General features: G+C 37.5%; 1 protein-coding gene across 1 annotated transcript in view; it reads right to left on the reverse strand.

Moving 5' to 3' along the window:
- Positions 1-21,412, reverse strand: part of LOC144436070 (vezatin-like) — a 135,712-nt gene that overhangs the window by 107,890 nt on the left and 6,410 nt on the right. The window contains exon 2 of the mRNA XM_078124739.1: positions 14,960-15,094. Coding sequence (XP_077980865.1) covers positions 14,960-15,094 — 135 coding nt within the window. The remainder of the gene's footprint in view (positions 1-14,959; positions 15,095-21,412) is intronic.

Below are 21,412 nucleotides of genomic sequence, written 5' to 3' on the forward strand. Positions count from 1 at the left end.
GAAGATCACCAGCAGGTGTAAGGAGTATAGGCTACCTGGGGAGGTCCCAGCAGATAGGTCCTATGTGTGCTCCTGAATGTAAACATAAGTAACCGAAAAGATCACCCGGGGAGGACCCGGCAGGTGTCATAACCATAGCTACCTGGGGAGGACCCGGCAGACATAGCTAGGTGGTGAATTGTACAGGGGTAATTTGCAGTAAGCCGAGAAGAGCACCTGGGGAGGACCCGGCAGGCGTCTGTATACTAGCTACCTGGGGAGGACCCGGCAGACATAGCTAGGTTGAATTTGTACTGGGGAGAATTTACAATACGCCAAGAAGAGCACCCGGGGAGGACCCGGCAGGTGTCTTATCCTAGCTACCTGGGGAGGACCCGGCAGACATAGCTAGGTGAATGAATTTGTATTCGAAATGAGCTGATTGATTAGTTTTCAGCTGACTGTAAACTGTATTGGGGTAATTGAACAAGGGGAAAAGGCCCGTCACTGTGGTAGTGCTGAGTAACCATGCAAAGAAGATTTACAGAACAGATTGAAAGTATCTGCAAGAAAACAAATGGTAATTACATTAGAACAGGTTATGTCTGGCATGTATAGCGCCGCATGTTGCAAGGATAAAGAAATGCGATTAACATGTCTGAGAGAACTGCCTGATTTAGAACAAGTAAACGAAGGTGTTGATGGGGATGGTGGGTGGGATTGACTCAGTAGGCAGAGACAAATTTAGCAATGTTCTCCAAACGCAGCTTGAACTAGACTGAGGCTAGAAGGAGCCTAAGTAGAAAATTATGCATAGTACAAACATTCTGACAATTTCCTGTGCTCCCCTTACGTATACACATGTAATCTGGTGATGACGTACATCCTCTGATATTTCCTGTGAGCATATTTGAACACTGGTTTGTGAACTAGATGCCAGGAGGAATGGAATGTTCAGGCTTATGAAAATATTCTGTATAAACTAAAATTAAATAAATTTTTAAATAATACTGAAAGAAGTGAATCTATTCAATAGAAATATTATAGTGAACGTGATATAAACTTACACCCAGACTTTATTTTCGTGTTCAACGATCAAGAAAAATCTTCGCTATCGCATCTAGACACACACTCACCCCCCCAAGAAATTCAGTTTTCTTTTATATCATTTCTTTGTCATGCAATGTTACAAATGTCACTGCCATTAAATCTGCAGTATGAAGTCTGTGACGCACGCCGAACTAAATGTTTCTACTTCCTGAAATCTTCGAATTTTCGACTGTGTATGGGAGTGCGTTATTTGATATGAACAGTTGTCAAAATGGAGGTCTACGGTTGTTGGTAGTGGTGTCAAGCCGTTGTCAAGTACAGAGTACGAAACGTGGTACCGAAACGACTACGTGCTATAGTTGAGGTCTGTGACGCACGCCGAACAAAATTAAAATGTTCGTAGTTTCGACTGCGTTATTTGACGTGACAGCTGTCCAAAATGGTGGTCTGCGGTTGTTGGTAGTGGTGTCAAACCGTTGTAAGGAGTACGAAACGTGGAAGGGAAACGACCAAGTGCTGTAGTTTTCGCCGCATAGAACATCGGAAAAATACAAAACTGAACGTTACTAAAAATTACGAAGTAGAAACTTGTTTGTGCATTGGCAAAACATACGGAAAATCAAACTCTAAGGTCGTTAAACACGGGAAGTAACATTTTACACTGAGAGTAATAACATGTCCATTACCGGTATAACATGACATATTTACCGATGACCCAGCACTTTGCCACACTTTGCCACTCTTTGTTGAAGTGCTAGATCTAGCACTTCGCCACTTTTTGACAAAGTGCTAGATCTAGCACTTCGTCAGTTTTCGCTAAAGTGCTAGATCTAGCACTTTGTCAAAAAGTGGCGAAGTGCTAGATCTAGCACTTTGCCCCGCAACTGTTCCGATTTTGAATTCTTTGTTACATGCACAGTGTTAATATGATGTGATGGTATTATCAATACACAGAGTGTTAGTATTATGGTATAATCAATACACAGAGTGTTAGTGTGGTATCCGTTATAAAACCTTGACACGTTCAGATGTGGGATTAAACTGGTTTATTAATCAGACTTCTAAGACGCACTACAATACATGAAGTTCCTAAACGTATACCTTGTTGTCAAAACATATATTTGATTGCCCGCGTAATCAGGCGCAATGCATTGTTTTACAAAGGGTCAAAGGTCATATGTATTCTGTATACACTACATCCCTCCTTTCCTTAGATTTAAACTTATCTTGTTTGCATTAAAGTTCTTTCTCAATATAGTTCTACTATTGTTCATCATGTCATGGCAAGTATTCAATATCATCATGCTTGAATCCCATATAGGTTAACTCGTAAACTTTAACTCTGAAATTCAACAGTGTTCAACAGTTCCGTAAACTTTAAGCTCTGAAGTTCAACAGTGTTCAACAGTTCCATAAACTTTAAGCTCTGAAGTTCAACAGTGCTCAACAGTTCCGTAATACAAATATTAAAGATTGCCATGCGGCAATATTCACTGTTCATAAAGTCCATAATGCTAAATATCAAATAATGTCCATGGTTAATAACAGTCAATGAGGCTAAATATATCAACAGTCCATGGTTAATAACAACAGTCAATGAGGCTAAATATATCAACAGTCCATGGTTAACAACAACAGTCCATGAGGCTAAATATCAACAGTCCATGAGCCTAGATATTAAGTGTTCACAAACTGTTTGGTTCATAACAATTGTTGTTAAGTATTCAAAACCACAAAGTCATCATATTTCTTAGGCATTTTAATAATTCTCCTTGGCCTGACTCTGCTGGGTTGCTGGGCTGGACTATTCACACTGCTGGTAGGTGAACTTGTAACTTCTGTTTGTTCATTTGGTTCATCCGGCTCCTCATTTACTTGTGGAGGTGTCTTTTCCACACTGTTTTCTATTGGATCCCTCCCAATATACTTCGTCACATGAGTAACATTACGTTTGTACTCAACTCCCTCTTTGCTGCATACTGTCACTTCTCCGCCTTCTTTCTTCAACACTTCATACGCGTTTGGTTCGAAGTTCGGTGATAGTTTATTAGTTTTTGTGTTTTTCATCAAAACTTTGTCACCAACTTCGATCTGACTATCAGTTGCGTGTCTCTTTGCATCTGCATATTCTTTGCTGGACAGTTTTCTTGACCAGTCTCTATCACGAACTTCTTCGTTAGTCACTGACTGTTCTCGACGTAGATCTGGTAACTTTGTCTTCATCTCACGGCCAAACATAAGGTTATATGGACTTGCTCCTGTTGTGACCTGAGGTGTTGACCGGTAAGCAATTAGAAACTTTGACAATTCTAGCTTCCAATCCTGCTTTTCAACTTGAGCGATACGCAAAACTTTCATAAGTGATCTCTTCTGGCGCTCTACTTTTCCATTTGCCTGGTGTTGTTTTCCGGTGTTCAATTCCGTTTTCTCTGAGGAATGATTCAAATTCATCCGAAACGAATTGCGGTCCGTTGTCTGCTCTGAGCGAATACGGTACACCAAAACGTGAGAATATTGATATCAGCTCATTGATTACTTTAATTTTGTACTTGTTGTGGACCTCAGGACTGCCACTTCGTAGAATGTACTGTAGTAATCAACTATGACTAATATACTTTCACCGGAGGGCAACGGACCTAATAAATCTGCACTGCAATCTTGCCATGGACCGCTTGGTGGATTAACACGAGACATAGGTTCCGGTGCTGTATATTCTCCCACAACTTGACAACCATGACATGTCTTGCACCTCCGTTCTGCTCCTTTATCTATTTTTGGCCACCATACCTTTGTACGAAGTCTGTTCTTCATCTTCACTATTCCCTGGTGTCCCTCGTGTGCTATTTCCAACACTTGATTTCTCAATACTTCAGGAATCACAATTCTGGTTCCTCTCAGTAACAGTTCTCCGATTACACATAACTCTTCCTTTACATGTAAGTATCCTTGTATCTTACACTTACTCCAAAGCAATTGGTACACTTTTCTCTGCTACTGCCCGAACGTAGTCATACTCCTCTCCTTTATCACGATGTGTTCTGGAGTTCAGTCGTGACAACACGTCTGCAATGTTTGTCTTTCCTGGTCGGTACACAACCTTGAAATCATAAGCTTGTAGACGTAGTACCCATCTCTCAATTCGTGCTGAGGGCTTAGATCTACTGGTATAGATACACTCTAATGGTTTGTGATCTGTTTCAAGTTCAAATTCTCTGCCAAATATGTATAAATTGAATCTTTCACACGCCCATACTAATGCTAACACTTCTTTCTCTGTCTGGCTATACCGCTGCTCTACCTCAGTAAGTCGTCATGATGCATAGGAAATTACACACCATTCATCATTTTGTAACTGCATCAGCACTGCACCAAGTCCTACTGGTGATGCATCGGCTACTATTCTTGTCTCGCTGTCTACTCTGAAGTATGCTAATGTCTCTGTCTTAGTAATCAGTTTCTTCAGCTCCTCAAATGCTGTTTGTTGTTCTTCACCCCACTCGAATTTGACATCCTTCCGTACGAGTTTCTGTATTGGTTCGGCTACAGATGACAAATTTGGTACAAACTTAGCTACGAACTGTACCAGTCCCATAAATGATCTTGCCTCACTAGCTGTTTTAGGGGGCTCTGCATCTTGAATTGCTGCAACTTTCTCTTCACTTGGGTTAATACCCCTCTGTGTTACTTCATGTCCAAAGAAAGTCACGTTAGACAGACGAAATTTGCACTTTCTGGCATTCAGTGTTAATCCAACTTCTTTCAGTCGGTTCAGTACAGCAATCAATCTTGTGTCATGTTCTTTGACATCCTTTCCGTGTACAAGCAGGTCATCCGCAATATTAGCTACTCCTTTGCAGCCTCGCAGAATATCTCTGATTATTTTCTGGTACTTCTCTGGTGCTGAGGAAATGCCAAACATCAACCGTGTATACCTGTATTAGCCTCTATGTGTAGCAAACGTTGTGATGTGTCTGCTTTCTTCACTCAACTTGATTTGGTGAAAACCCCACTTTAAGTCTAAACGACTAAAGACTGTACTGCCATTTAAATCATGAAGCAGTTCTTCTATTGTCGGCATGGGCTGACGTTCTCTAACAATCGCTTCATTTGCGCGTCTCATGTCGACACAAATTTGTACATCTCCGTCTGATTTTGGTACTACTACCAATGGAGATACCCATCCGGTCGGACCTTCCGGTATTTCCTCGATTATATTGCCTTCCAGTAGCTCATCAAGCTTTTCATCCACCTTTTGTCGCAATCCATATGGAATTCTCCTCACTGGCTGTGCCACTGGTTTTATAGCTGCATCTATATTTAGTTTCAGTGCATAGTCCTTCAACAGACCAACACCGTTTAATACATATCTTTGTATTCTTCCATTATTTCTCCCGTGAATTTACTGTCCACTGTGTTAACATGAATTGGACCAACACGTAGCAAATTCAGTATTTCAGCTGTTTCTCTGCATAATAAACTCTTGCCTTCACCCTCTATGACTACAAAATCTGCCTTGCACGTAGAATTATTTGGAGACACCACTACTGCTGTGAATGTTCCAAGTGTAGGTAGAGGTTTAGTACTTCCATATGCAAATAGTACTGTAGCAGTTTTCCGTGATGTACACTTGATACCTTGAGACTTCAACCACTGCCAAGTTTTCTGGTCAACTAAGTTACATGTTGCTCCGGAATCTATCAGTACATTTTGTAGTTTGACTCCTCCAACATTCAGTGTGACAGTTCCTGTATGTACAGTTGATTCATCACCCACTGAGAAACCATGGTAGTGTTGAGTTTCTCTGACTGTAGTTTCTTCTCCCTCATTAGTATTCCTATCTCCTCTTACATAGTTGGTATTTGTACTGCCGTTTCTATTGTGTTTACCCTTTGATCGGTCAACAGTGCTTCTTTGTTTACTGTACGCTTGTTTTGGACACTTCACTTTAAAATGTCCTCTTTCTCCACACTGTCTACACTTCTGATCTCTAGCTGGACATCTCTGGTCTCTCGCAAAGTGACCTATACGTCCACAGTTATAACAAGTTTTCTTATTTCCACCAACCTGTTTTCCGTTACTTCTACTGCCGTACCGGGAACGAATGTCTCCTTTAGTACTGTTATTAATGGCATTTACTTGATCAGGGCCTTTGGTCTCACTCATCATTTTCAAGTAACACTTATCAATCAGCTGATCTCTAATGTATTCATCCTCCCTTTCTCCGAAATCACAAGTAGTTGCGCGTTGTCTGAGTCTACACACAAATTTATCGACAGTTTCTTCACTGGATTGTACAATTTGTCAGAGATAAATGTCTCTCGAATGGTACGTTAGCTTTGGGTGTGAAATAATCGTTCAATACCTTCATACATGTAGTGTCCTTGTACTCTTTCTCCGTATCTTCGCCAACTAGTGTGAAGTAAATTTCTTGTACTTCGAGTCCCGCCGTATGTAATAGAAGTGCTCTCTTTTGTGCCTCCACTGTGATACCCTTTCCGATCAAACATAACTCGAATGCCCTTCTCCATTTCTTCCATCTCTGAGAAGTTGAATGGGGATCGTCTTTGATGTCGAATGCTTGAAGACCAACAATATCTGCCGTCATCATTACTGCATTGCCGCTGGCTGCTCCGCCATTTGCATTATCTCTCGACATCTCGTCTGCAGAAAGTGTAACTTTTACTCACTGAAAAAGTCGTCTTTAGGGTTTACAAGAACTTCAGCTTGAGTTCGATCGGTTCCTTGATATCCTCATCGCCATTATAAAACCTCGACACGTTCGGATGTGGGATTAAACTGGTTTATTATTCAGACTTCTAAGACGCACTACAATACATGAAGTTCCTAAACGTATACCTTGTTGTCAAAACATATATTTGATTGCCCGCGTAATCAGGCGCAATGCATTGTTTTACAAAGGGTCAAAGGTCATATGTATTCTGTATACACTACAGTTAGTATTATGGTATTATCAATACATAGAGTGTTAGTATGATGTGATGGTATTATCAATACACAGAGTGTTAGTTAGATGTGATGGAACTATCAATACACAGATTGTTAGTATGATGTGATGGTACTATCAATACACACAGTGTTAGTATGATGTCATGGTACTATCAATACACACAGTGTTAGTTTGACATGTGATTGTATTATCAATACATAGAGTGTTAGTATGATCGATGTGATGGTACTATCAATACACACAGTGTTAGTATGATGTCATGGTACTATCAATACACACAGTGTTAGTATGATGTGATGGTATTATCAATACATAGAGTGTTAGTATGATGTGGTGGTACTGTCAATACACAGAGTGTTAGTATGATGTGGTGGTACTATCAATACACAGTGTTAGTATGATGTGGTGGTACTGTCATGCAACACACAGAGTGTTAGTATGATGTGATGGTACTATCGATACACAGAGTGTTAGTTTGATGTGATGGAACTATCAATACACAGTGTATTAATATGATGTGATGGTATTATCAATACACACAGTGTTAGTATATGATGTGCTGGTACTATCAATACACAGAGTGTTAGTATGATGTGGTGGTACTATCAATACACACAGTGTTAGTATGATGTGGTGGTACTGTCAACACACACAGTGTTAGTATGATGTCATGGTACTATCGATTGACAGAGTGTTAATATGATGTGATGGTACTATCAATACACAGAGTGTTAGTATGATGTGATGGTACTATCAATACACAGAGTGTTAGTATTATCATGGTACTATCAATACACAGAGTGTTAGTATGATGTGATGGTACTATCAATACACAGAGTGTTAGTATGATGTGATGGTACTATCAATACACAGAGTGTTAGTATGATGTGATGGTACTATCGATTGACAGAGTGTTAGTATGATGTGGTGGTACTATCAATACACAGAGTGTTAGTATGATGTGGTGGTACTATCAATACACACAGTGTTAGTATGATGTGATGGTATTATCAATACACAGAGTGTTAGTATGATGTCATGGTACTATCAATACACAGAGTGTTAGTATGATGTGATGGTACTATCAATACATACAGTGTTAGTATGATGTCATGGTACTATCAATACACAGAGTGTTAGTATGATGTGATGGTATTATCAATACACACAGTGTTAGTATGATGTGATGGTATTATCAATACACAGAGTGTTAGTATGATGTGATGGTACTATCAATACACAGAGTGTTAGTATGATGTGATGGTACTATCGATTGACAGAGTGTTAGTATTATGGTACTATCAATACACAGAGTGTTAGTATTATGGTACTAACAATACACAGAGTGTTAGTTTGATGTGATGGTACTAACAATACATAGAGTGTTAATATGATGTGATGGTACTATCAATACACAGAGTGTTAGTATTATGGTATTATCAGTTTGAAGAAGAGAAACAACCTGGAACATCATAGATTTTGAAGAGTATTGGTTGCATCAGACTTTTGCTTTCTGTACAACATATACATTTTTGTACATGTATTGACTTCATGGATGCCATCAATCTCAACTCTACATGGACCTAGTCAATCAATCTCAACTCTAACATGGACCTAGTCAATCAATCTCAATTCTACATGGACCTAGTCAATCAATCTCAACTCTACATGGACCTAGTTAATTAATCTCACTCTACATGGACCAAGTTAATCAATCTCAATTCTACAAGCACCTAGTCAATCAATCTCAAATCTACATGCACCTAGTTAATCAATCTCAATTCTATATGGACCTAGTTAATTAATCTCAATTCTATATGGACCTAGTCAATCAATCTCAATTCTACATGCACCTAGTTAATTAATCTCAATTCTATATGGACCTAGTTAATTAATCTCAATTCTAGATAGACCTAGTTAATTAATCTCAATTCTAGATGGACCTAGTCAATCAATCTCAATTCTAGATAGACCTAGTCAATCAATCTCAATTCTAGATGGACCTAGTCAATCAATCTCAATTCTAGATAGACCTATTCAATCAATCTCAATTCTACATGGACCTAGTTAATCAATCTCAATTCTATATGGACCTAGTTAATTAATCTCAAATCTAGATGGACCTAGTCAATCAATCTCAATTCTACATGCACCTAGTTAATCAATCTCAATTCTAGATGGACCTAGTCAATCAATCTCAATTCTAAACGGACCTAGTTAATCAATCTCAATTCTACATGGACCTACTCAAACAATCTCAACTCTATATGGACCTACTCAATCAATCTCAATTCTATATGGACATAGTCAAACAATCTCAACTCTATATGGACCTAGTCAATCAATCTCAATTCTACATGGACCTAGTCAAACAATCTCAATTCTACATGGACCTAGTTAATCAATCTCAACTCTAAATGGACCTAGTCAAACAATCTCAACTCTATATGGACCTAGTCAATCAATCTCAATTCTACATGGACCTAGTCAATCAATCTCAACTCTACATGGACCTACATGTAGTCAATCAATCTCAATTCTACATGGACCTAGTCAATCAATCTCACTCTACATGGACCTAGTCAAACAATCTCAACTCTACATTGACCTAGTCAATCAATCTCAACTCTACATGGACCTAGTCAATCAATCTCAATTCTACATGGACCTAGTCAAACAATCTCAATTCTACATGGACCTAGTTAATCAATCTCAACTCTAAATGGACCTAGTCAAACAATCTCAACTCTATATGGACCTAGTCAATCAATCTCAATTCTACATGGACCTAGTCAATCAATCTCAACTCTACATGGACCTAGTCAATCAATCTCAATTCTACATGGACCTAGTCAATCAATCTCACTCTACATGGACCTAGTCAAACAATCTCAACTCTACATGGACCTAGTCAATCAATCTCAACTCTACATGGACCTAGTCAATCAATCTCAATTCTACATGGACCTAGTTAAACAATCTCAACTCTACATGGACCTAGTCAATCAATCTCAATTCTACATGGACCTAGTTAATCAATCTCAACTCTAAATGGACCTAGTTAATCAATCTCAACTGTACATGGACCTAGTCAATCAATCTCAATTCTACATGCACCTAGTCAAACAATCTCACTCTACATGGACCTAGTTAATCAATCTCAATTCTACATGGACCTAGGTAATCAATCTCAATTCTACATGGACCTAGTCAAACAATCTCAACTCTACATGGACCTAGTCAATCAATCTCAATTCTACATGGACCTAGTCAATCAATCTCAACTCTACATGGACCTAGTCAATCAATCTCAACTCTACATGGACCTAGTTAATCAATCTCAATTCTACATGGACCAAGTTAATCAATCTCAATTCTACATGGACCTAGTCAAACAATCTCAACTCTACATGGACCTAGTCAATCAATCTCAATTCTACATGGACCTAGTCAATCAATCTCAACTCTACATGGACCTAGTTAATTAATCTCAACTCTACATGGACCTAGTCAATCAATCTCAATTCTACATGGACCTAGTTAATCAATCTCAATTCTAAATGGACCTAGTCAATCAATCTCAATTCTACATGGACCTAGTCAATCAATCTCAATTCTACATGGACCTAGTTAAACAATCTCAAATCTAGATGGACCTAGTCAATCAATCTCAATTCTACATGCACCTAGTTAATCAATCTCAATTCTACATGGACCTAGTTAATCAATCTCAAATCTAGATGGACCTAGTCAATCAATCTCAATTCTACATGTACCTAGTCAATCAATCTCAATTCTACATGCACCTAGTTAATCAATCTCAATTCTACATGGACCTAGTCAAACAATCTCAACTCTACATGGACCTAGTCAATCAATCTCAATTCTACATGGACCTAGTCAATCAATCTCAATTCTACATGGACCTAGTTAATCAATCTCAATTCTACATGGACCTAGTCAATCAATCTCACCTCTACATGGACCTAGTCAATCAATCTCAACTCTACATGGACCTAGTCAATCAATCTCAACTCTACATGGACCTAGTCAATCAATCTCAATTCTACATGGACCTAGTTAAACAATCTCAAATCGAGATGGACCTAGTCAATCAATCTCAATTCTACATGCACCTAGTCAATCATTCTACATGGACCTAGTTAAACAATCTCAACTCTACAATGACCTAGTCAATCAATCTCAATTCTACATGGACGTAGTTAATCAATCTCAACTCTAAATGGACCTAGTTAATCAATCTCAACTCTACATGGACCTAGTCAATCAATCTCAATTCTACATGCACCTAGTCAAACAATCTCACTCTACATGGACCTAGTTAATCAATCTCAATGCTACATGGACCTACCGGTAGTTAATCAATCTCAATTCTACATGGACCTAGTCAAACAATCTCAACTCTACATGGACCTAGTCAATCAATCTCAATTCTACATGGACCTAGTCAATCAATCTCAACTCTACATGGACCTAGTTAATTAATCTCAACTCTACATGGACCTAGTTAATTAATCTCAACTGTACATGGACCTAGTTAATCAATCTCAATTCTACATGGACCTAGTCAATCAATCTCAATTCTACATGGACCTAGTCAAACAATCTCAACTCTACATGGACCTAGTCAATCAATCTCAATTCTACATGGACCTAGTCAATCAATCTCAACTCTACATGGACCTAGTTAATTAATCTCAACTCTACATGTACATGGACCTAGTCAATCAATCTCAACTCTACATGGACCTCGTTAATCAATCTCAATTCTACATGGACCTAGTCAATCAATCTCAATTCTACATGCACCTAGTTAATCAATCTCAATTCTACATGGACCTAGTTAATCAATCTCAATTCTACATGGACCTAGTTAATCAATCTCAACTCTACATGGACCTAGTCAATCAATCTCAATTCTACATGCACCTAGTCAAACAATCTCACTCTACATGGACCTAGTTAATCAATCTCAATGCTACATGGACCTACCGGTAGTTAATCAATCTCAATTCTACATGGACCTAGTCAAACAATCTCAACTCTACATGGACCTAGTCAATCAATCTCAATTCTACATGGACCTAGTCAATCAATCTCAACTCTACATGGACCTAGTTAATTAATCTCAACTCTACATGGACCTAGTTAATCAATCTCAACTGTACATGGACCTAGTTAATCAATCTCAATTCTACATGGACCTAGTCAATCAATCTCAATTCTACATGGACCTAGTCAAACAATCTCAACTCTACATGAACCTAGTCAATCAATCTCAATTCTACATGGACCTAGTCAATCAATCTCAACTCTACATGGACCTAGTTAATTAATCTCAACTCTACATGTACATGGACCTAGTCAATCAATCTCAACTCTACATGGACCTAGTCAATCAATCTCAATTCTACATGGACCTCGTTAATCAATCTCAATTCTACATGGACCTAGTCAATCAATCTCAATTCTACATGGACCTCGTTAATCAATCTCAATTCTACATGCACCTAGTTAATCAATCTCAATTCTACATGGACCTAGTTAATCAATCTCAAATCTAGATGGACCTAGTCAAACAATCTCAATTCTACATGCACCTACTCAATCAATCTCAATTCTAAATGGACCTAGTTAATCAATCTCAATTCTACATGGACCTAGTCAATCAATCTCAACTCTACATGGACCTAGTCAATCAATCTCAACTCTACATGGACCTACTCAATCAATCTCAATTCTAAATGGACCTAGTTAATCAATCTCAATTCTACATGGACCTAGTCAAACAATCTCAACTCTACATGGACCTAGTCAATCAATCTCAACTCTACATGGACCTAGTCAATCAATCTCAATTCTACATGGCCCAAGTCAATCAATCTCAATTCTACATGGACCTAGTTAATCAATCTCAACTCTACATGGACCTAGTTAATCAATCTCAACTCTACATGGACCTAGTTAATCAATCTCAATTCTACATGGACCTAGTTAATAAATCTCAATTCTACATGGACCTAGTCAAACAATCTCAACTCTGCATGGACCTAGTCAATCAATCTCAATTCTACATGGACCTAGTTAATCAATCTCAATTCTACATGGACCTAGTTAATCAATCTCAACTCTACATGGACCTAGTCAATCAATCTCAATTCTACATGCACCTAGTCAATCAATCTCAACTCTACATGGACCTAGTTAATCAATCTCAACTCTACATGGACCTAGTTAAACAATCTCAAATCTAGATGGACCTAGTCAATCAATCTCAATTCTACATGCACCTAGTCAAACAATCTCAACTCTACATGCACCTAGTTAATCAATCTCAATTCTACATGGACTTAGTTAATCAATCTCAACTCTACATGGACCTAGTCAATCAATCTCAATTCTACATGGACCTAGTTAAACAATCTCAACTCTACATGCACCTAGTCAATCAATCTCAATTCTACATGGACTTAGTTAATCAATCTCAACTCTACATGGACCTAGTCAATCAATCTCAATTCTACATGGACCTAGTTAATCAATCTCAATTCTACATGCACCTAGTCAATCAATCTCAACTCTACATGGACCTAGTCAATCAATCTCAATTCTACATGGACCTAGTTAAACAATCTCAAATCTAGATGGACCTAGTCAATCAATCTCAATTCTACATGCACCTAGTCAATCAATCTCAATTCTACATGGACTTAGTTAATCAATCTCAATTCTACATGGACCTAGTCAATCAATCTCAACTCTACATGGACCTAGTCAATCAATCTCAATTCTACATGGCCCAAGTCAATCAATCTCAATTCTACATGGACCTAGTTAAACAATCTCAACTCTACATGGACCTAGTTAATCAATCTCAACTCTACATGGACCTAGTCAATCAATCTCAATTCTACATGGACCTAGTCAATCAATCTCAACTCTACATGGACCTAGTTAATCAATCTCAATTCTACATGGACCTAGTTAAACAATCTCAAATCTAGATGGACCTAGTCAATCAATCTCAATTCTACATGCACCTAGTCAATCAATCTCAACTCTACATGGACCTAGTCAATCAATCTCAATTCTACATGGACCTAGTCAATCAATCTCAACTCTACATGGACCTAGTCAATCAATCTCAATTCTACATGGACATAGTCAATCAATCTCAACTCTACATGGACCTAGTCAATCAATATCAACTCTACATGGACCTAGTTAATTAATCTCAACTCTACATGGACCTAGTCAATCAATCTCAACTCTACATGGACCTAGTCAATCAATCTCAACTCTACATGGACCTAGTCAAACAATCTCAACTCTATATGGACCTAGTCAATCAATCTCAATTCTACATGGACCTAGTCAATCAATCTCAATTCTACATGGACCTAGTTAATTAATCTCAACTCTACATGGACCTAGTTAATTAATCTCAATTCTAAATGGACCTAGTCAATCAATCTCAATTCTAGATAGACCTAGTCAATCAATCTCAATTCTAGATAGACCTAGTCAATCAATCTCAATTCTACATGGACCTAGTCAATCAATCTCAATTCTACATGGACCTAGTCAATCAATCTCAATTCTAGATAGACCTAGTCAATCAATCTCAATTCTACATGGACCTACATATGTAGTCAATCAATCTCAGCTCTACATGGACCTAGTCAATCAATCTCAATTTTACATGGACCTTGTCAATCAATCTCAATTCTACATGGACCTAGTCAATCAATCTCAACTCTACATGGACCTAGTCAAATCTTCTATAATGTCTATCAGAATAATACAAGTAACCAGATTTTCATTCCAAGGTACATGTAAACTCATGATATATGCTGTGGTATATTGAATGCTAGAAAGTATTTATTAATTATTAGGTACAAACAACTTATATGATGAAAAATGATTCAAAAGTTATCTGACCTTGAAAGATTCCCAGTAACCAATAGGCTGTGATATCATCGGTTCACTAACTTGATGAGTTGTTGATGAAGCCAATGGACATGACTCAAAATCCACATGTCCAATTTGTTGAAGGTACTGATACAATGGGGAATTCTGTGAAAGAAAGCAACGACCATATAATTGTCTGGGGGTTTATATTCGGAACACAAAAAATGCCACAATGGCATTGTAGCACAATTGTATTTGGCTATTGCTATGTCCATGGTCTTGTTGCTAGGCACATTTGCTTACCATTTTTGAATGTTCAATTTTCAGGACGCCAAGGTCGAAAAAGTGGCTTAAAACAAGAGTTACAAAAAAATGTTCCTTACATGGTTTGAAGTACAATTTTTGACATCATATTTGGTTAGAGCAATACCTGGGCCATCAGAAAACTGATTTTACACCTCTTGATTCTCTTGCACAAACTCACAAGAGGCAGTTTCTATGGTAACAGTGCCATAATTTTGAAGGATGCTAAACATTAAACAAGCGACCTATCGGTCAGAATAGCTCCGGTGTTTTTGTTTATTTTTTATTTTGGTAACATGTAGAAGTGGTTCAGTTGTTCAGCTCTTCACTATGCAGTTTTGTTTTAGCGATGTATCCCACAATCGCAATTAATATAGTACAAGTACATAAATTTGTACATTTACTTACAGTTATAAATTGTATTTGTCCCATTTCTCACTCAAAGGCCAGAATATAATATTAGTACATGTTACAATTTACCGAGTGACAGCATTACAAGCATACGGTGTACACGTAACTTGACTAATGTTGTGCCTAGCATGATACCCGTTACACCATGCATGTGCACCATGCACCATCGCGGCACCGATTGTCCATAGAAAATACAGGTAAAGATTTACGACCCTGCTGCATACTGTCTCATATTTACATTTAATAACACTACACAAACATTTATTCTCGGTTACGAATTTATTTTCTCTCGAAAGCCATACTTTATCACATCAAGTAATTCACCGATTTTTGGGGATAAGTGCTTTGTATAGAACATACCTGCAGAAGATTTATGAACCTGCTGTCCAATGGTTGTCATACATGGTGACATGACATTTTTGAAGACTGCAACGACTACGTTCAAATCCTATCTCTGTTTACTACGTGCCTAATCACCCAGTATAGCATTTGATTCATATCCACATGTACTACAATTCTTTGTTCATGGATTTTGAAAAAAGTAGAGATAAGACAGCTTTAAAATGTGACAAAAAACCCAAAATTTGTGAATTTTCAGGAAAATTAGTCTAAAAATGACGATAATGCACAAATACAAATGTGCAAATGTAGTTTGTTTTCATACCAGCTGATTGTCACGTAGTGGCATTTCCGATGACATCATAAGTTCATGAAGTAAAAGAATCGAAAAAAACCACCTAAATTTGACCAAAAATGGCATTTTATTAATATTACTGTGGTATACGATACAAATGCCATAGGAAAAAAATCAAAAAGTACTAAAAATAGCAGAATTTCGATTTCCAGAAATAGCTACAGTAGTTGTGAATAAGGATGGTGAACTTACGACCTCTGCTAGGCTTCAAAGCATTGCATGTAGTGGTATGGTATTATGGTATAGGGAAGATACGAGGATTTAAGATGGCGTCCTCTGAACTCACTTGTCGTGCAATACCACATCGGCAATTTTGCCACCAATATTGATCGTACAAAATCAAAACTCCATAAATGAACCTCAAAGTACTTTCCCTTTCAAAATGTGGTAATTTCAGAATGAGTATTATCGTTTTTATTGACGACTGACTCTGTCAAAAATTGTCCCCTACAGTGAAAGCATACACTTTCAGGCTATATGGGCATGACTTGATTGAGAACATATACTGGAATGAACCATTCTGTAGAAGGGGTGCAGAATTTGGATTTGAATTCTGAAACCGTGTTTCGAACAAAGACTTGTCATTTGGGCACACAATGCGTAGAATTAAGACTACAGCACATATTACATTGTTTGTTTGATGTCAATGGTGTCTTTTGGAAAGTGGCAGTTTACTTAAAGTCTCGTGGACTGATTTCCAATATGGTGTCAGTCACAATGCTCATTAACATATTAATTTTTTTTTTAAATTACAAAAAAAAAAAGTCATTGAAAATGACATAGTCCCCGCTATGATTGGGTTTTAAGGAACTGGCAGTTTATGTTGTCATTTTCAAACCTGGTTAATGTTGTTTGGCCTAATATGGTTGTTTTTGATATCACTACTCTGTTCAAGCATGTCTGAGTTATGGCTTTGGACATGAAAACTGTGCCAACAAAATGGCTGCCAGGCAGCCATATCAGATTGTATCATGACAAAAATGGATATGCACATGTATGTCACAGAACACTGTGCTAATACCAACTTTGAATGAGATCTGTTCAAGCATGTCTGAGTTATGGCTTTGGATATGGAAAATTCGCAAACAAAATGGCTGCCAGGCAGCCATAATTGGATCGTATCACGACAACAATGAATATGCACATGTATGTCATATAACACTGTCCTAATAGCAACTTTGAATGAGATCTGTTCACGCATGTCTGAGTTATGGCTTTGGACAGGGAAAATTGGTCTGGTGGTTTTTGACTTTAAGTTGTTTACACACACACACATACATACAAACAAACAGACAGACAGACAGATATACACTTTCCCATGCCTATACAATGTGGCACTACTGAACCTTATCAATTCAGTTGTAATGTGCTAAATATGACATGACTATGGTACATGTATGTTATTGTCTGTTTTTCTGGTAAAAAATATGATACACCTTTATATATAACTTCTCACCTGGAAAATAATAAATGAAGCTTTACATTCTATGGATTGAGTAATTAAAGCAGCTCCAAAGACGGTGCAAAATGATGATGAAATCAATCATTTCTGATTTTCATGTAAAGGCAAGAGTTAAAGACTGAATCAATCGGTGAGGCTAAATGTAAATTGTTCTTATGGTTGACAGAGATTTGGAATGATTTTTGAGCACTAAAATAAACACTACCCCAAGCGACTGGTAATAGTGGTTCTTCCATTGTGGGTTTCTATTTCTATAATACCCCAGACAACTGGTTCTACCATTCTGGGTTGTAAAATACTGTAGACAACTGGTTTTACCACTGTGAGTTTGTACAATACTGTAGACAACTGGTTGTACCACTGTGAGTTTGTACAATACTGTAGACTACTGGTTTTACCACTGTGGGTTTGTACAACACTGTAGACTACTGGTTTTACCACTGTGGGTTTGTACATTACCGTAGACTACTGGTTTTACCACTGTGGGTTTGTACAATACTGTAGAGTACTGGTTTTACCACTGTGGGTTTGTACATTACCGTAGACTACTGGTTTTACCACTGTGGGTTTGTACAATACTGTAGAGTACTGGTTTTACCACTGTGGGTTTGTACAATACTGTAGAGTACTGGTTTTACCACTGTGGGTTTGTACAATACTATAGACAACTGGTTTTACCACTGTGGGTTTGTACAATACCATAGAATTAAGCAATAACCCCCGCCGAAGGCGGGTATACACGAGATTTTGGTACAATTCGCGACATATAGCACGAGCCGAATGGCGAGTGCTATATGGAGCGAATTGTACCAAATTCGAGTGTATACCCGCCTTCGGCGGGAGTTATTGCTATTATATTATATCAAAATGTGTGTCTATTGCTTCTAAATGTGATTCTGTGGTTATTTATATGCCCGAAAAGGCGAATTCGCACGTACAGAAAAAGATCTGATTTGGTTAATGTTGTTTGGCCTAATATGGTTGTTTTTGATATCACTACTCTGTTCAAGCATGTCTGAGTTATGGCTTTGGACATGAAAACTGTGCCAACAAAATGGCTGCCAGGCAGCCATATCAGATTGTATCACGACAAAAATGGATATGCACATGTATGTCATATAACACTGTCCTAATACCAACTTTGAATGAGATTTGTTCAAGCATGTCTGAGTTATAGCTTTGGACAAGGAAAAATCGCAAACAAAATGGCTGCCAGGCAGCCATATTGGATCGTATCACAATGAAAATGGATATGCACAAGTATGTCATAGAACACTGTCCCAATACCAACTTTGAATGAGATCTGTTCAAGCATGTCTGAGTTATGGCTTTGGACATGGAAAATTCACAAACAAAATGGCTGCTAGGCGGCCATATTGGATCATATCATGACAACAATGAACATGCACATGTATGTCATAGAACACTGTCCCAATACCAACTTTGAATGAGATCTGTTCAAGCACGTCTGAGTTACGGCTTTAGACAGGGAAAATTTGCAAACAAAATGGCTGCTAGGCGGCCATATTGGATCATATCATGAAACAATAATTGACGTGCATATGTATGCCATTGTATGTTGCCCCTGTACCAAGTTTGAAAAAAATTGGTCCAGGCATCTCCAAGAAACGGCTGCGGATGCACGGACAGACGGAACCCAATCCATAAGTCCCCGTCCCGGACTTCGTCCGACGGGGACTAAAATTCTAGCCTCTTGATTGTCCTCCGAGTCAGGAAATAGACCTAAGAATTCTATACGTTTAAAACAATTCTTTTTTTCAACTTCTTTACAAAAGGATAAAATAATTTGATAAAGAGCTGTTTCTTTCAATTTTACCCCTGTATTTACAATTAATACGTGCATATTTTTTCTTCTGAAGTTGTCCCATTCCAGCTCTATATTAAAACCAAGGACGTCTTTGAACTTTTCTAAAAATTTGGTTATATTATGTTCTCCAAACATGTTGTTAAACTGTTATCTTATACATTATATTTTTTTAATATTTTCAATCGGTTACCAAGAATTGAATTTATCGCCATATCCTAACCATTTTATCAATGCGTATTCATGGCCTTTGATTTTTTTCTTACGTAATATTTTTTCAACCTTGTAGTCTTTTGTTTCCTTAGTCATATCAAGTGATAATTCTTGCTCATAAAACGTGCCTTCAATAAAGTCACCCGATAAGTCCTCCAGAGTGTAAACAATAACGGACCAAAGATAATTTGTTTGATTTTGAAAAGTTCACATGTGTAATTTGGTAGATATCCTTTGGCAAACACATTCTTGTATTTAGAAATTCTCACGGTATCGCCGATATTAAACTTCGGAGTTCCATATTCAACAGTGAGATAAGCACCGTACAAATTATACCAAACAATATTTTAATTCTTTGGTAATGATGCTTCCTTCGGAGTCATGTGGATTGAATTATGATAAGTATTATTATAACCATCCACTAATCGATCTAATACGTCAACCCTTTTTCTAGTCTGTTTATCAGTAAAATATTTATACATACGTGATTTAAGTCACTAGTGTCCTGTTGAAGCGCTCAACAACTGAAGCTTTTTTATCAGATCGTGTACTAAACCACTCAATTTCGTGTTTTTCAAAGAGATCTTTAACATGCTTATTATAAAATTCCCGACCTTCGTCAAATTGAATTTTATTCGGTTCACGGTCTTTGAAAATTAATTCAAAGGAGTCGGCCATTTCAATACCACGTTTTGATTTGAGCGGTATCGCCCAAGCATACTTCGATAATACATCAATAACAGTCAGGATATAACGAAAACCCTGGTTCCCCCGGTCATTATTCATCTCTACAATATCAGCTTGCCACTGATCATCAATTCCATAAATAATTACTTTGCGGTAAGGAAACTTCTTAATTGCTGGTTTGTGCATAGTGTAAACTTCTTGTTCTTCCAGCCATTGTTTCAATTCCTTATATTTTATTTTTTATGATCTTCTTTGATTTTACGCCACAATTTGTGATGCCACTGTATGCTAAATCAGAATTGTAATACAAGTCTCGCAGATACTGGTCTAGTCCCATTGTTCCTATATTATAATATAAAATTACTATTTTATTTCCATTTCAATTGATTCCATTGTTGATTTCATTTCTGATATCATTGATTCCATTGATTTCATATCTGGTTTTGTATATTTCATATCTGGTTCCATCGATTTCATTGATTCCATTTCTGACTTCGTTTCTGATTCCATTAACTTTGTATCTGAATAACCATTCAGTTTATAATACTTTAAATAACGCTCCAAAGGTGGAATGTAATTAGCAGCTTTCTGCATTTCAAGAGATTTCATAAATACTTCTTGAATAAATTCTTGTGGTTTTTCGGAGTAAATATTTGCTTGCGTGTATGTTAATAATTCCTTAAAATGCTGATACTGTAATTTTAACCGTGATACTTTATCTGTTAATTTTAAGTTTTGATTGACAACTGTAACGACTATTGGAACAGCAGCTAATAAACTGACAAAAACTGGAATTGCGGGTACTGCAGCTAATGCGCCAACTCCTGAAACAATCCCACTAGTAATGAGTATTGCTTTATTAACACGACTTAATAATTTGTAAGAACG

Source organism: Glandiceps talaboti, chromosome 1 (genome assembly GCF_964340395.1).
Source record: "Glandiceps talaboti chromosome 1, keGlaTala1.1, whole genome shotgun sequence".
NCBI lineage: Eukaryota > Metazoa > Hemichordata > Enteropneusta > Spengelidae > Glandiceps > Glandiceps talaboti.